Source organism: Polypterus senegalus, chromosome 16 (assembly GCF_016835505.1).
Source record: "Polypterus senegalus isolate Bchr_013 chromosome 16, ASM1683550v1, whole genome shotgun sequence".
Classification (NCBI taxonomy): domain Eukaryota; kingdom Metazoa; phylum Chordata; class Cladistia; order Polypteriformes; family Polypteridae; genus Polypterus; species Polypterus senegalus.
The window spans coordinates 98,904,732-98,920,252 of record NC_053169.1 but is presented as its reverse complement, the minus strand read 5'-3'; the positions used below and the strand labels follow the sequence as shown (position 1 = coordinate 98,920,252).

The window sequence follows — 15,521 nt, the reverse complement described above, 5'->3', positions numbered from 1 at the left end:
ATTTTCTTTGTTTAACTTGATCCTCTCTTAGAATGTTTGCAGCATATAAACTAATAATAAACTAAACCCAATTGGAATGCCAATTTTTTCATTTTTTTATAATGATGATGATAACAGTAATAGAGAGAATAATGGGGAAACACATCTATAGGTCTAAAATATATATATATATATATATATATATATATATATATATATATATATATATATATATATATACATATATATATATATATATATATATATATATATATATATATATATATATATATACTAACAGAATATTAAAAGTATGGTATTTTGGTTTCGGTTCACACCTTCGCGTGTGATCTTATTCCAAGACGACAGTACTGCTAAACCGTATGGTGCTCTTAAGGAGGTCTTGTGATAACTGACCATCTTCTGCCTCCATGTTTAAAATCTACACAGTTTTATTCTGCTTTCAGGGAAAACTGATAATGAATTTCATAAGGAACCGCTTGTCTGAGCCCCTCCCCGAAAGCCCCCTCTGTGTTTAACGTCTCGACCGTCTCGCTCCACCTTAAAGAGCTGCCAGCTCTACTTCCTGGTTTGCTGCCACTTTTTCTACTGTAGCATCATGGCGGGGAGAAAGTGGCAGCAAAGTGTAACCCTCTCATTTGAGGCTTTACTGTTTCATCAGCTTCTGATAGGATTCATCTTCATCGGCGGGGTAGGCACCAGCTCGCTGTCTGATAGCCAGGTCAAACCTGTCAGCGATGCAAACTGGACGCTTATTTTGGAAGGAGAATGGATGTTAAAATTGTAAGTACGATTCGTCGTCTACGGGGCATGGGATACATAAACAGGAAAAAGGTGTGCGTAATCGATCCGTGCCCGATCCTGGGCCAGGGGTGTCGTGCCAGGACGGTGTGGCAACTCCAGCTTTGAAAATCTGCGATCGCGGCAAAAAAAGAGCGCGTGTGGCGAAGGCGGAACTCTGATCCGCTGCAGCCAATCAGCTGCGGACTCGTTGTTTTTAAAATGAATAGGCCTGCGTAGAACAGACGGCGTCGGATCTGCCGTAAAAACTGAGCACAGTTTGAGCACCTCGGAGTCGGACACACCTCCTCCTCCTCCCCCTCCCTCTGCAGTCTGTGTGGTTTTATCCGGCCTGAAAGCCGAGGGTAATCTGCCTGGGACTATGAAGGATCGAGGGCAGCTCTTAATTAGAAGGCTGCTGGAGACGTCATTACCTGATTAGATAGGTGTGAAGGACTAGGAGAGATCTGAACCCGTCATTTACATGGGAATCGATCAGTTAAACATGACATAGATACAGAGTCTGCCGTGGGCTATGTTTCCTGCCTTGCGCCCTATGTTGGCTGGGAATGGCTCCAGCAGACCTCCGTGCCCCTGTGGTTAGGATATAGCGGGTTGGATAATGGATGCATGGATAGATACTGTACTGACCTTCTGGGCTGTTAGAGACGGTGCCAGCTGATTATATGGACGAGAGGAATTCGGAGCGCCCCCGTACCCCGGATTTTTATAGGAACCAATCGATCAGTTGCTTATTATATACAACTGTTAGACTGCTAGAGACGGTATGACCAGTTTATTCCATCCATCCATTATCCAACCCGCTATATTCTAACACAGGGTCACAAGGGTCTGCTGGAGCCAATCCGAGCTAACACAGGGTGCAAGGCAGGAAACAAACCCCGGGCAGGGCACCAGCCCACCGCAGCCAGTTTATTCTGCTGTGAAGAAATATGAGGGTCTTGAATCATTCATTTTCATTTGTGTGCATCAATTGGTCAGTCACAGATTAGGTCCGATCTTTAGTCAATGGTAGTCCACAGTCCTTTGTATACCATTTATACCATTAAAACATAAAAGAAAACAAACAACAAAACCATCATTACAGCCACACTTTAGTCTTTAAACATATTATTATTATTATTATTATTATTATTATTATTATTATTATTATTATTATTATTATTATTATTATTATTGCCCTTTGATGTGGTGGTGCACATTCCATGTTTGGTTCTTGCCTTGGTGCCTGAAGGTGCTAGCACAGAGTGTTGATGGTGGCAGGTCTGAAAAGGTTATGGTTTGTTGCTAATAACAACAACAACAACAACAACAACAACAACAACAACAATAATAATAATAATAATAATAACAGTATTGTCATTAATGCCCTGTGATGTGTTTGTGCTCTTTTCTAATTTAGTTCTTGCCTTGGTACCTAATGGTGTGTACGTAAGCTCTTGATGGTGCTCTGAAAATGTTATGGTTTGTTGTTGTTATTTTTATTATTATTATTAGTTTTACCATTGTTTTTGTTAATATTACTATAACTTCTGAGGGTTCCTGTTGATGGTGACATATCTGAGAATGTTATGTTTTGTTGTTATTTTATTATTATTATTATTAGAATAATAATGGGCAATGCTTGGTGGGCCGATTTCTGTTTCGATACTGCTACATTTCGGTTAGCATATATATTATTGCAATTTATTTTATCTCATATAGTATTTAAATTCTTCAGTACTAATAATTAGTTTACATTATGTATTATGCATTTAGAGAAAAGCCAAGCAAAATGGCCCCTTTTATTGGCTAACTAAAAAGATTACAATATGCAAGGTTTCAAGGCAACTCAGGCCCCTTCTTCAGGCAAGATGTCATACAGAAACTGAAGTTTCCTGTGTTTATATACACACACTAGGACAAGAAACTACATTAGTACATCTTTAAAGGAAAAATCTTAAATGTAAAAAATTAATAGATTCATTCAGGCTAAGATTAATTTAACAAGAGAGAGAAGAACAATGTATGGTCAAGATCTCTGGATAAGATAACTGTCCAGCAAAGTCCTCTGAAGTTTGTGAGTTTTTCAAAACAATGTGGGTCTGTAGACAGGTGATCTGTGTCAGTCTGAGAGATGCAAACAATCCTCATATCTGGCCATAAGACCAATGTCTCTATTCAAACCATATTGTAATGTATTAAATTTTAAACAAGTTTAACTTCCCATTCCTTTCTCTCTTGCTGTGTTCTGAAGTTGCCCATAAGCTCCGTGACTTTAAAGTCCCTCTCACAGTGTCCATTTCTGTTGAAGTGGGCCACTATAGGACCATCTGTGTTGCCACGTTTAATGTGGCACCTGTGGAAATTCATTCTCTGGCAGAGTGTTTGTCCAGTTTCTCCCACATAGAGTGCAGTGACGGGACATTTCATGCAGAGAATTAGAGAGACCACATTAGATGATCTGCAGGAAAATGATCCATTTATGTGATGTTCAAGTCGGCAGTGTGGTATAACTATACGGTCTGTATTATAAATGTGGGCACACGTTTTACATCTTTTCTGTAGGCAGGGAGATGTGCCATTTTCTGTTGGTTCATTTAGGGAACTTTAGTTGCTGAAGGTTTGGTGGTTGTCTGTATGCCAGGAGGGGAGGTTCAGGAGATACATGAAGTGTTTCAAGATGTGGGTTTTAGGTGACAACAAGGGGGGTGTGGGTCTTGTTGTCTTTGTTTTTATATTCCAGAAGGTTGTCTCTGGGTATGACAGTAGCTCTTCTTATTTGATTGTCTGTTGTCTGTCGTTTCTGATGACAAAGTTATACCCCCAAAACGACAGACATTTAAATAAGAACTACTGACATACCCAGAGACAACCTTCTGGAATATAAAAACAAAGACAACAAGAACCGCATCCCCCTTTTTGTCACCTACAACCCACATCTTGAAACACTTCAAAAAATTATAAAAGAACTTCAGCCAATGCTAAATAATGACCAAACACTGAAAAACGTATTTCCTGAACCTCCCCTCCTGGCATACAGACAACCACCAAACCTTCAGCAACTAATTGTCCGAAGCTTCCTAAGTGATCCAAGAGAAAATGGCACATCTTCCTGCTTACAGAAAAGATGTAAAACGTGTGCCTACATTTACAATACAGACCGTATAGTTATACCACACTGCCGACTTGAACGTCACATAAAGGGATCATTTTCCTGCAGATCATCTAATGTTGTCTACCTAATTCTCTGCATGAAATGTCCCGTCACTGCACTCTATGTGGGAGAAACTGGACAAACACTCCGCCAGAAAATGAATTTCCACAGGATCCACATCAAGCATGGCAACACAGATGTTCCTGTAGCGGCCCACTTCAACAGCCATGGGCACTGTGAGAGGGACTTTAAAGTCACAGGGCTTATGGGCAACTTCAGAACACAGCAAGAGAGGACAGAATGGGAAGTTAAACTCATGTTAAAATGGAATACATTACAACAGGGCTTGAATAGAGACATGGGTCTTATGGCCAGATATGAGGATTGTTTGCATCTCTCAGACTGACACAGATCACCATATTTTTTTGAAAAACTCATCACAAACTTCAGAGGACTTTGTTGGACAGTTATGTTATCCAAAGATCTTGACCATACATTGTTCTTCTCTCTCTTGTTAAATTAATCTTAGCCTGAATGAATCTATTAATTTTTTACATTTAAGATTTTTGTACCAATGTTGTTTCTTGTCCTAGGTTGTGTATATAAACACAGGGTACTCCAGTTTCTGTATTACATCTCGCCTGAAGAAGGGGCCTGAGTTGCCTCGACAGCTTGCATATTGTAATTTTTCTAGTTAGCCAATAAAAGGGGCCATTTTGCTTGGATTTTCTCTATATTCATAATGGCTAACACGGTACAACACCCTAGTATTACGCATTTGGAATTATTAGTATGATGAAATAAAGCTATAAAGCACAGGGTTGGAATTTTTCATATTAGAACTGAACATTTGTAGTTTATCGTTAAGTTAATGGAACATTTCAATCGTGTGAGGTTTTCATTATAACCTTGGTTATCATTTATTCTGTTGTAAATGAGCAGTTTGATTATCGAGCAGAGTTCATATCATAGGCTCAGAGCAATTAGCATGCCGCATACTCATCATAAATTTTAAGAAGACTGCAATGAATGGGCTGAGTGGGTCAACCTCGTCACCTCACTGGGCCGGTTTTGAGACCCAGTCTGCTTCTGTCACGGAGGCACGGGAGTCGGAATGCTGGCCAGCCTTTCAATTTTGGATTCATATCGCTTACCACAAAATAATGCACAATGTTCACATTTACCTTTCAGCTTTTTGGGACTCTGCGGACATTTCTGACATATCACGCTTGCATCTAGAAAGGAGGATAGGAGATAAATTCAACTGGCATTTGATCAAGTAAAAGTTTTCCTCCACTCATCTGAGGATATTATGTAAATGATATGATATTAAAATCCGCAGGATCGTTCCCTTACGCTTCTTGCGGGCTGCTCTGTTGGTGGGTTTTTATGCCAGCCTGGTTGCCATTTACTTTATGATCCTGCTTATTTAGACAGGAAATTACTCACAAATGCAAGCCACGGCATTTTGGATACTAAGTGCATTTCTGAGATAAGAAGATTTATTTTTTTTAATTACAAAATTAAATGAAATATTAATTAACTAACGTGATTATTACGTTGATGAAGCGGAGTCGAGGGATTATTTGGCAAGGAAGTCCCTTAAGGGCAGGAATCACAGCATGCTGCTCCGTTATGAAGGCTGTCACTTTTTTTTTTAATATCTTGTTTTATTTATTGACTAGGGGGCTTCGTCCCCCTACTCGCTTCTCTCGCCAAACCCCCGGCCTGCGCTACATGCCAACCACTTTGAATCTGCACCACTCGCGTATGTGGATTTCACTTTCACCAAACGACAAATCTTTTAATTCTCGCAGATACGCCTCTTCATTGGGAAGAAACACGACTTTTCCCTGATGGCAACACAAATTAGACGATATCTGCAAGTCTCCGACTTAAAGTTTGAAGTTAAACAATATCTCCCTACTCCTGTCAGATCACCTATGTCCGTATATTCAGTCTCTTTTCGCTTTTACCTTTTCGTCTGTCGCATTGAATTTTGATTCCGTGTTTGGAATTCCATCGTGACAGCGCCATGTATACCTGCCCGTGAGGGAATATCGTTTCATTCTCTCTACACCAGGGGTGCCAAACTCCAGGCTTGGTGGGCCGCAGTTGCTGCAGGTTTTCATTCTAACCCTTTTCTTAATCAGTGACGAGTTTTCACTGCTAATTATCTTTTTTCCCCCATCATTTTAATACCCCCTGTTAGAATTATTCAGCCTTCTGAATCGATTAATTTCTTCACTAAATGACAGTCAAACAAAAATGAGCCAATAGATGACCAGCTAAACTGGGGCTTCAAACTCCAAACAGTTTCTTAATGAGAAGCCGATTCTTGCTGTTAATTAAACCCGTTATTTAATTCCATGGCTTGTTGCTGCTCTCATTCTGCCACAGCAGACATTTTCAAAATTGTTTTCTATTCTTTCTAAGAACATTGTCAAAATGTTTTGGTGACCTGAGAGATCAACCTTACCGAGACCTTCACCTTTCTTTCAAATATTATGTGATGGGCACAGGTGAGCTGCTCATGTGGTCAGGGCTGGATTAAGACAAAATTGGGCCTGATGCTGCATTGCAGAAAATGTCTGTTTTTTCTCGCCATTGTTGTATTTGACACTCACCGTACGTGTGCACTCAGACCGGCCAAGGAGCCTAAATTGCTTGCAACGCAACCAGCCAGCCTCTGTTGAACAGGAATAATAATAATGATGTGGTATCGTAACAACTCGAGATTAACATCAAACAATGTAACATCGCTAGCCATCCATTCATTTTCCAACCCGCTGAATCCGAACACAGGGTCATGGGGGTCTGCTGGAGCCAATCCCAGCCAACACGGGGTGCAAGGCAGGAACCAATCCTGGGCAGGGCGCCAGCCCACCGCAGTGTAACATCAACATTCAATAGCAATTGTCTGAAAAGTGCACTTAATACAGAAAACCTAACAATGAAATACACAAAATTTCACAATTCTCTTATGAAACAGAGTAAGAAAAAATGAATTTGCAGAGATATTGGGTCAAAGTGACTCAGTTTAGGCTCTTGAGGGATTTTAAAAATTCTAAACATCCACGCCAGGCCCTTTACAGATAACCATTTAAATAGCCATCGATTTTTACTGTACAACTAACTTTCAAGGTGAAAAATTTACTACGAACAATAATAAAGTGGCAAGAATTCCCAAGATATTGCAAAAAAATGCAGCTAATTTACTAAGTAAACTGCTTAATGTAAAATTGATAGCATTAACTTGAAATCTTTGGTTAACAATAAACACAACGATGTTATAGTTACGTCACAGCGCAAAGAACAGTAGTAACTGTATAATAAGTAACGCTGTGTCTAGGCGTCTGAAAGTCGGACTCCAAATTTAATTCTAAGAATTATTTTGAGGTTAATATAGCAAAGGAACCCAATTGTGCTCCACTCACTTAGAATCTGGAACCAATGTAGAAAGCATTTTAAGACGGAGAAGCTTCTATCTGTGGCACCTCAGCAAGAGAACCACCTCTTTCAACCTTCACAAACATATGCAGTTTTTAATATCTGGAAAAAAATTGGAATTAACTTGCTTAGAGATCTTTATATAGACAACGTCTTTGCATCCTATGAACAATTACATTCCAAATTTAACATTCCAGCTACACATTTCTTTCACTATCTTCAAATCAGGAACTTTGTTAAACAGAACCTTCCAGATTTTCCTCATCTTGCACCCTCATCCATGCTGGAAAAAATATTGCTCAATCTCAAGGACTTAGACTCCATCTCTACAATATATAAAATCATTTTACAATCCTTCCCTTTTAAAGATCCAAGAGGACACTGGGAAAAAGATCTCTCAATTAACATATCAGAAAAGGAGTGGAAAGTAGCAATGCAGAGAATTCACTCGAGCTCCACATGCGCAAAGCATACAATTATACAACTCAAAATTATATATCGAGCACATCTGTCTCGACTAAAACTCTCCAAAATGTTTCCAGGGCGAGATCCAACCTCCGGACGTTGCAATCGAGCTCCAGCCTCACTGGGTCACATGTTCTGGGCCTGCACCAAATTAACATTATTCTGGACAAACATTTTGAATTCCCTCTCAGACAGCCTTGGACTCACAATCCCTCCTAATCCATTAACAGCTGTGTTTGGGGGTCTTCCAGAGGGGCTTAAAGTGGAGAAGGACAAACAAATTGTGATTGCATTCACTACACTCTTGACACGCAGACTTATTCTGATAAACTGGAAGAACCCAAACTCTCCTCTTTTAAGTCAGTGAGAAACCGATGTGTTATATTATTTGAAATTGGAAAAAATCAAATACTCAGTTAGAGGATCCGTACAGACTTTTTTCAAAACATGGCAGGATCTAATCAGTAATATTTTAAAATAAGCTCATAAAGCACAGAGAATTTATTAATTTAGGTATGTTTACAAGCCTTAAAATTTAACGCGGCTTGGCTTGTTCTCTCTCTCAGGGGTGGGGATCGATCTGTTCTTAACTCAATTTTTCGTTTTGTAAAAACTTGATTGCTTTGTATGGATTGTAATAAAATTAATAAAAAAAAAAAAAAATAATAATAATATAGCAAAGGAAGACTGTTCAGCTTCCGGAAAATTCTCGTCTGTTTTCATCTGGGCCGATTTCAGGAATGGTCCTCATGCTGCAGCATCAATAGCACCCACCTTAATCAGGCCCTTCATGTAGTGAGTTGTTTTGTGTCTCGTTATTGTTTGGCTGCTAATTAAAGAAAAAGAAACAGCTAAGAGGTCTGAGTGAAGCTAATTATAAGAAGTTAATTAGCAGCAAAAACTGGTCACTAATTAAGAAGATGGTAAGAATGAAAACCTGCAGCCACTGCCGCCCTCCAGGACTGGAGTTCGACACCCCTGCTCTACATGAACTGTGTTTGACAATCGCATTCACACAAATGAGAGATGATTTAGCCGTGTGTGTGGTTGTAAATGTTTTAGAGGTGGGCGGGACTTTACCAAATCTCTTTGCATAAAGTCTTATCTCGCGGGGCTTGAAATTTTCTCTCGTGGGATTTCACTTTCACCAAACAACCAGTCTTAATTCTCGCAGATACGCCCCTTCATTGGGAAGAAACATGACTTTTTCCTGATAGCAACACGAATGAGACGATCCACAAGTCTCGACTTAAAGTTTAAATCCAAATAATATATTCCATCTCTTTTCGCTGTTGTTATTTCATTGAGTAATAATTTACTTCCTATGTAGGAAGTAAAAATGTGAGGTTTGAATACACAATGGGCGGTCGGAAAGTCGAGGGTCCACCTTATGAGAAGGATTTAGGAGTGATAGTGGACTCTACGCTATCGACTTCCCGTCAGTGTTCAGAAGCCATTAAGAAGGCTGTCAGGTTATATAGCGCCTTGATGTGTGGAGTCCAAGTCACAGGAGGTTCTGCTCAAGCTTTATAACACACTGGTGAGGTCTCATCTGGAGTCCTGTGTGACGTTTTGAGCCCACCAGACACAGCAGCACTAGAAGAGGTCCAGAGAAGAGCGACTCGGCTGATTCAGGGCAACAGGGGATGAGTGATGAGGAAAGATGAAAAGATCTGAGCCTTTAAAGGAGATGAAGAGGAGACCTGAGTGAAGTGTTTAAAATGATGAAGGGAATTAGTCCAGTAGATCGAGATGGTGACTTTAAAATGAGTTCATCAAAAACACGGGGAGACAGTTGGAAACTTGTGAAGGGTAAATTTTACACAAACATTAGAAAGTTTTTCTTTACATGAAGAACGATAGACGCTTGGAATAAGAGACCAAGTAGTACGGTAGACAGTAAAACGTTAGGGACTTTCAAAAATCGACTTGATGTTTTTTTCGAAGATATACTGTAAGTGGACATGACTGTCGAGCTTTGTTGGGCTGAATGGCCTTAATCGTCCAGGGTGTTCTAATGTTCTAATTTCCGTTTGTTTTGTGCTAATGCCATCTTTACTATCATTTTTTTTGAGACTTTCGAATTTTTGTACTTCCATTACCTCTGACCTGCTCTGCATGTGTATCCTTTTTGAATTGTTTACGACGTTTTACTTTGTCTTCTGCTCTTTGTCTTTTATTTCCGGCCCTGGGCCTGATTAAATCTCTTGGCACAAAGTCTTGACTCGCGGGACGTGAAAGTGCCTCTCTTAGAAAGTCACGTCTCGTCTCTCTTCCCAAGATAGAGAGGTTTATTTATTTTTTCTTTTTTGTGAGATTTTGCTTAACATGAAGCCTTGGATGAAAAGACAGAGTTCAAATTTGCTTCACCATAATACAGGGGTGTCCAACTCCTGTCCTGGTGGGCCGCAGTGGCTGCAGGTTTTCATTCTAACCATTTTTTGAATTATTGAGCTGCTGTTTGGCCTTTGTTTTAATTGACGTGACTCAGACCCCCTCAGTTGTTTCATTTCCCTTAATGAGCAGCCAAACAAGCCAGCTAACCTGAAAATAAAGAAAAGTGAAGGTCTCGATCATGTTGGTCTGCTCAGGTCACCAAACACATCTTGACGGTGGTCTTAGGAAAAAGCAGAAAATCAAGAGTCTACTGCGGTAGAATGAGAGCCGCGACAAGTCAAGATATTCAAAATCGACTTCTTATTAAGAAACTGGCTGGACTTTGAAGCCCCAGGTTAGAATGATCATCTGTCAACTCGTCTCACGTCTCATTTCTGTTTGGCTGCCAGTTAATGAAGAAAAAAATCAATTCAGAACACTGAATCCTTAAAAACAAGGAGATTAAAATGAAGGGAAAAGGAGTTCATTAGCAGTGAAAACTGATTAGGAAAAGGGTTAGAATGAAAACCTGCAGCCACTGCAGCCCACCAGCACCAGAGATGGACACCCTTGCGTCTAACAGATAAATTGTGTTATTAAGTTACCAGCAGTGGAGGTCTGCCATTTATAGGAAGTCCGAAATCCAATTTCAGGTTATGGAGCTTGGTGATGATCTTTGTGTTTCTTCTGTAGTTTTGCGTTTTGCTTGTCACTACTGGTAGTTTGAGGTGGTATCTGTTGCCCCTTCAGGTGGCACAGGTATTCCATAAACAGGTTTTTACATTTCTAAACGAATGTGTTAAATTATAAAATATATTAGTTACATTAAATTGAATGAAATGAACTCTTGTGGTCTTAAATCTAATATATAAAGTAGAGTCGATGTATGTATGTGTGGTGTATGTATGTTTGTTTGTTTGTCCGCCATGCAAATCTGCACCGGGTGTCCGATTGGCACCAAACTGGGCATGGGGCTCCTTTGTGACCAGGAGGAGGTCATGGGGTATGTTTGGTTGGGAAAAATGTTCGGCACACCAACAGACGTTCACCGCGGCGCCATCTAGCAACAGCTTTGGTACCTGTGTGTCACTCTTTACCCATGTTTCTTTAAATTGCCAAGAGATAGATAGATAGCATAGTTGGCAGGATTAGATAGAGAGATAGCATAGTTTGCAGAATTAGATAGATAGATAGATAGATAGATAGATAGATAGATAGATAGATAGATAGATAGATACTTTATTAATCCCAAGGGGAAATTCACATAATCCAGCAGCAGTATACTGATACAAAAACAATATTAAATTAAAAAATAATAAAAATGCATGTAAAAACAGCCAATAACTTTGTATAATGTTAACGTTTACCCCCCGGGTTGGAGGAATTGAAGAGTCGCATAGTGTGGGGTCTCCTCAGTCTGTCAGTGGAGCAGGATGGTGACAGCAGTCTGTCACTGAAGCTGCTCCTCTGTCTGGAGATGATCCTGTTCAGTGATTCTCCATGATTGACAGGAGTCTGCTCAGCGCCCGTCGCTCTGCCACGGATGTCAAACTGTCCAGCTCCGTGCCTACAATAGAGCCTGCCTTTCTCACCAGTTTGTCCAGGCGTGAGACGTCCCTTCTTCTTTATGCTTCCTTCCCAGCACACCACCGCATAGAAAAGGACGCTCACCACAACCGTCTGGTAGAACATCTGCAGCATCTTATTGTAGATGTTGAAGGACGGCAGCCTTCTAATGAAGTATAGTCGGCTCTGTCCTTTCTTACACAGAACATCAGTATTGGCAGTCCAGTCCAATTTATCATCCAGCTGCATTCCCAGGTATTTATAGGTCTGCACCCTCTGCACAGTCACCTCTGATGATCACGGGGTCCATGAGGGGTCTGGTCCTCCTAAAATCCACCACCAGTTCCTTGGTTTTGCTGGTGTTCAGGTGTAAGTGGTTTGAGTCACACCATTTAACAAAGTCCTTGATTAGCTTCCAACTATACAGGGTGTGCACAAAGTCCATATACCCCTATCTTTTGGTGGATTTTGAAAGCTAAAGGTTACCACTTAGGAATCCAAAACATCTGTATGGGTCCCTCCATGATCTCTGCATAGCCAAATGCGCCGCCAGGTTCTCCTGCTCATGTTTTGCAACATTTGTGGGGTGACTTTCTGGAACGCTGCGCGAATCGCATGTTTCAGTTCAACGCAGAATAACTGCGTTTCTGCACATCTTCTTTGATAAACCCCCAGAGTGCATTATCTGGAGTTGTGAGATCAGGGCTTCTCGGAGGCCACGGAAGAGGAGCGGGATTGTTGTTTGATCCTCGTCCGATCCAACGATTCCCAAAAACTTCATTGAGGCAATCACGCACGGTGATTGCGAGATGGGCAGGTGCTCCGTCTTGTTGAAACCAAACACTATCAAGGACGTGGGATGAGCCAGCCATTCAGCATTTCCAGATAACTGATTTGGTTAACAGAACCATCAAAAAAATAAGGGACAAACAAATACTGTGCTGTCATTCCGGCCCACATCATCACGTGTGGTGGGTTATGCTCAATTTCTTCAAAGAAATGTGGATTTTCTTTTCCCCAGAAAAACACGTTTCGATTGTGGGAGCTGCGATAAATCGCGCACTCGTCAGAGAACATAACCTTTTCCTTCTCAGCATTTGTTGGAAATTGGTGCAGCATCAGATCACAAGCTTCCTGGCATCTGTCTAAGTCAGCATCCAAACGCTCCGTGATCGTGAAAACACTTGTGTCACCCATCGCTTCGTCTTGGAACAACCGCCACGTTGTTGCAATTTCTTGAGCGGCAGCAGGTGGCAGCACCAGACAGGATGTCGGAAACACACCTCAAAATACCGGGAAGACTTGGGCTGATGTCCACAGGAACCGAATTGTCATGGTTATTCCTGTAAATGCTCCTAAAGATAGGGGTATATGGACTTAGTGCGCACCCTGTACAGCTATACTACTTGAATAGGCAAGTCATGGCGCAAGAGATGGCGCAAGTGTCCAAGTATGAGAAGGCCGACTGCTTTGATCGGGTGAAGACGAACTGCCAAATGGATGTAAAACGTGAACGACCCAGTGCGCGTGACCGGCTGACACACCCGCGTTTCCGCACGTCACACTCCCACACACACTGATAGTGCTGTATTTCATTCGCCAACGTCTGTTATATGGCAGCATGTTTGATCAGAGACTCGTCTTAAAAAGGCAGCATCCTTCCCCCACCATTTTCCCCACACTTCTTTCTGTATTTACCATCGCCAACGTCCGTTAGATGGCATCACGGTTCGACACAGGCGCTCCTTACAAACAGAGCACCCCTCCCCGCCATCTTTGCCACCACGGTTTCAGTGCTACTCTTTCTCACTGGCTTTCTGTATTTGTGGTGCTATTTGCTCGCTTTCCGACTCACAGTACGATTTCACTGTTGCTCTTTCTGACTGACTGGTGCTATTTGTTCGCTTTCCGGCGTATTGTAAATAACGTAAATTCATCTCACTGTGGTGCTTATTCCGTACGTAATACCATGTAACACATTATAATTGTCCTGCTTTTCGCTAATATACCCATGCCACCGAAAAAAAGACGTAGAATTGGAAGGTCCACTTCAGGTGCCACAATAAAGTCTATTTCAAGGGTGTCTGTAATGCCACAGCAGACAGAATCCAGAGTGGAGGACTTAAAATAACATGTGAATCAGAAAACTGTTCTATTTCTATGTTCTGTTTCTTTCATTTGGGAGATTCACCAGTTATTGATTCCCGGGCAACGCCGGGTAATTCTGTTAGTAGCCCTATAAAGGTTACTATTGAACCTTTAGCAGCTCTTCCAGCCTTAAGTGTTCCTTGGGTCTGATGCAACGAGCGTCAAATGCACTTTGAGATTTGAGGATTTGCTGCCCTTCTTCTCTGCAGATCCTTTCAGGCTCTTAACATCGTGGATGGAGAACGTTGATGGATACTCCAAAAAATGAAGGCAACACTTAATCATCCCAGTCTAACACCAAGTCAGTGAAGCTTCAGGGATATCAATCAGTCTGTCCAGTTAGGAAGCACAAGTGACTGTGACTCATCGTCGCCTGCTTTGGCGTGAATGAAAGTGACAACAGGGGCACCGGAGAGGCAACAGCGAGACACCCCCCGAAAAGGGAATGGTGGCCACAGACAGTTGCTCTCTCCTGATCCTTCTTGACTGATTCGTCTCTAGATTGGTGTTTTGCTTGTCAATACTGGTAGTATGAAGTGGTACCTGCAGCCCATTCAGGTGGCACAGGATGGCACGTCAGGTTTGCTGCGTCTCTTATCACAGTCTCAAGGGCATGAAGGAGATACCAGGACACGGGCCGTTGCATCAGGAGAGCTGGACAGGGCTGGAGATGGGCATCAACTCAGCAGCAGGACTGTTATCTGCTCCTTTGTGCCACAGACTACAAAATGACCTCCAGCTGGCTACTGGTGTGCATGCCGCTGACCAAACTGTCAGTAACAGACTCCATGAAGGTGGCATGGGGGCCCAACATCGTTTAGTGGAATCTTGTGCTCACGGCCCATCACCATGCAGCTTGATTGGCATCTACCAGAGAATATCACAATTGACAGCTCTGCCATTGGCATCCCGTTCACACTGAGCACGTGTGACAGATGTGAAAGAGTCCAGAGACACCATGGTGAATGTTATGCAGTCTGCAACTTCATCCAGCGTGACCGATTTGGCGATGGGTCTGGGGAGGCATATCCTTGGAAGGTCGCGCAGCCCCCCTACATGCTAGGCACCCTGAACTCCTCAGAGCCATCCCGTGCGGCACGATATGAAAAACCTTAGAACTGAATGAGGGTGCACTTTCTTTTTCACACGACCATATTCGCTCTTGGTCACCTTTGTCCCTCCTCCCACAACTGATTGTTTTGTCTGCCCGGGTGACAGTGTCGGACCGCTTCCATTGAAGAATTACGGAGACCGCCACACCCTTTGGAAAGCTGCTGCCGACATTTTCGTGAAGCTCTCCCCAGATGTGCACCTCCACACACTGTCATCCCGTCCTTTCCGTTGACTTCACGGCTTGCTTTTTGTTACTCCGCTGTGAGGACCTCCGAAAAACAGGCGTGTGCCTCCCCTAATCTCGTGCAAGTGGACCCCGGACAAGGTGTAGAAAGGTCTCAGTTGAATGGGATGAGCCTTATTTCAAGGGTCATAGCAGAGGGGCTGAATTCTTTTCTCACTCTTCTCTGCCCGGTGTGGGATGAGTGACGAGCCCTGGGGGGCGCTGTTGATTTTCTGATTTGTA

The 15,521-nt window shown here is 42.1% G+C and overlaps 1 protein-coding gene across 1 annotated transcript in view; it reads left to right on the top strand.

Annotated features, from left to right (window-relative positions):
* Window positions 1-562: 562 nt before the first annotated feature.
* tmx4 (thioredoxin-related transmembrane protein 4) overlaps window positions 563-15,521 on the top strand; it is a 94,357-nt gene continuing 79,398 nt past the window's right edge. The window contains exon 1 of the mRNA XM_039738130.1: window positions 563-783. Within this exon, the coding sequence (XP_039594064.1) occupies window positions 599-783 (185 nt within the window). The 5' untranslated portion in view covers window positions 563-598. The remainder of the gene's footprint in view (window positions 784-15,521) is intronic.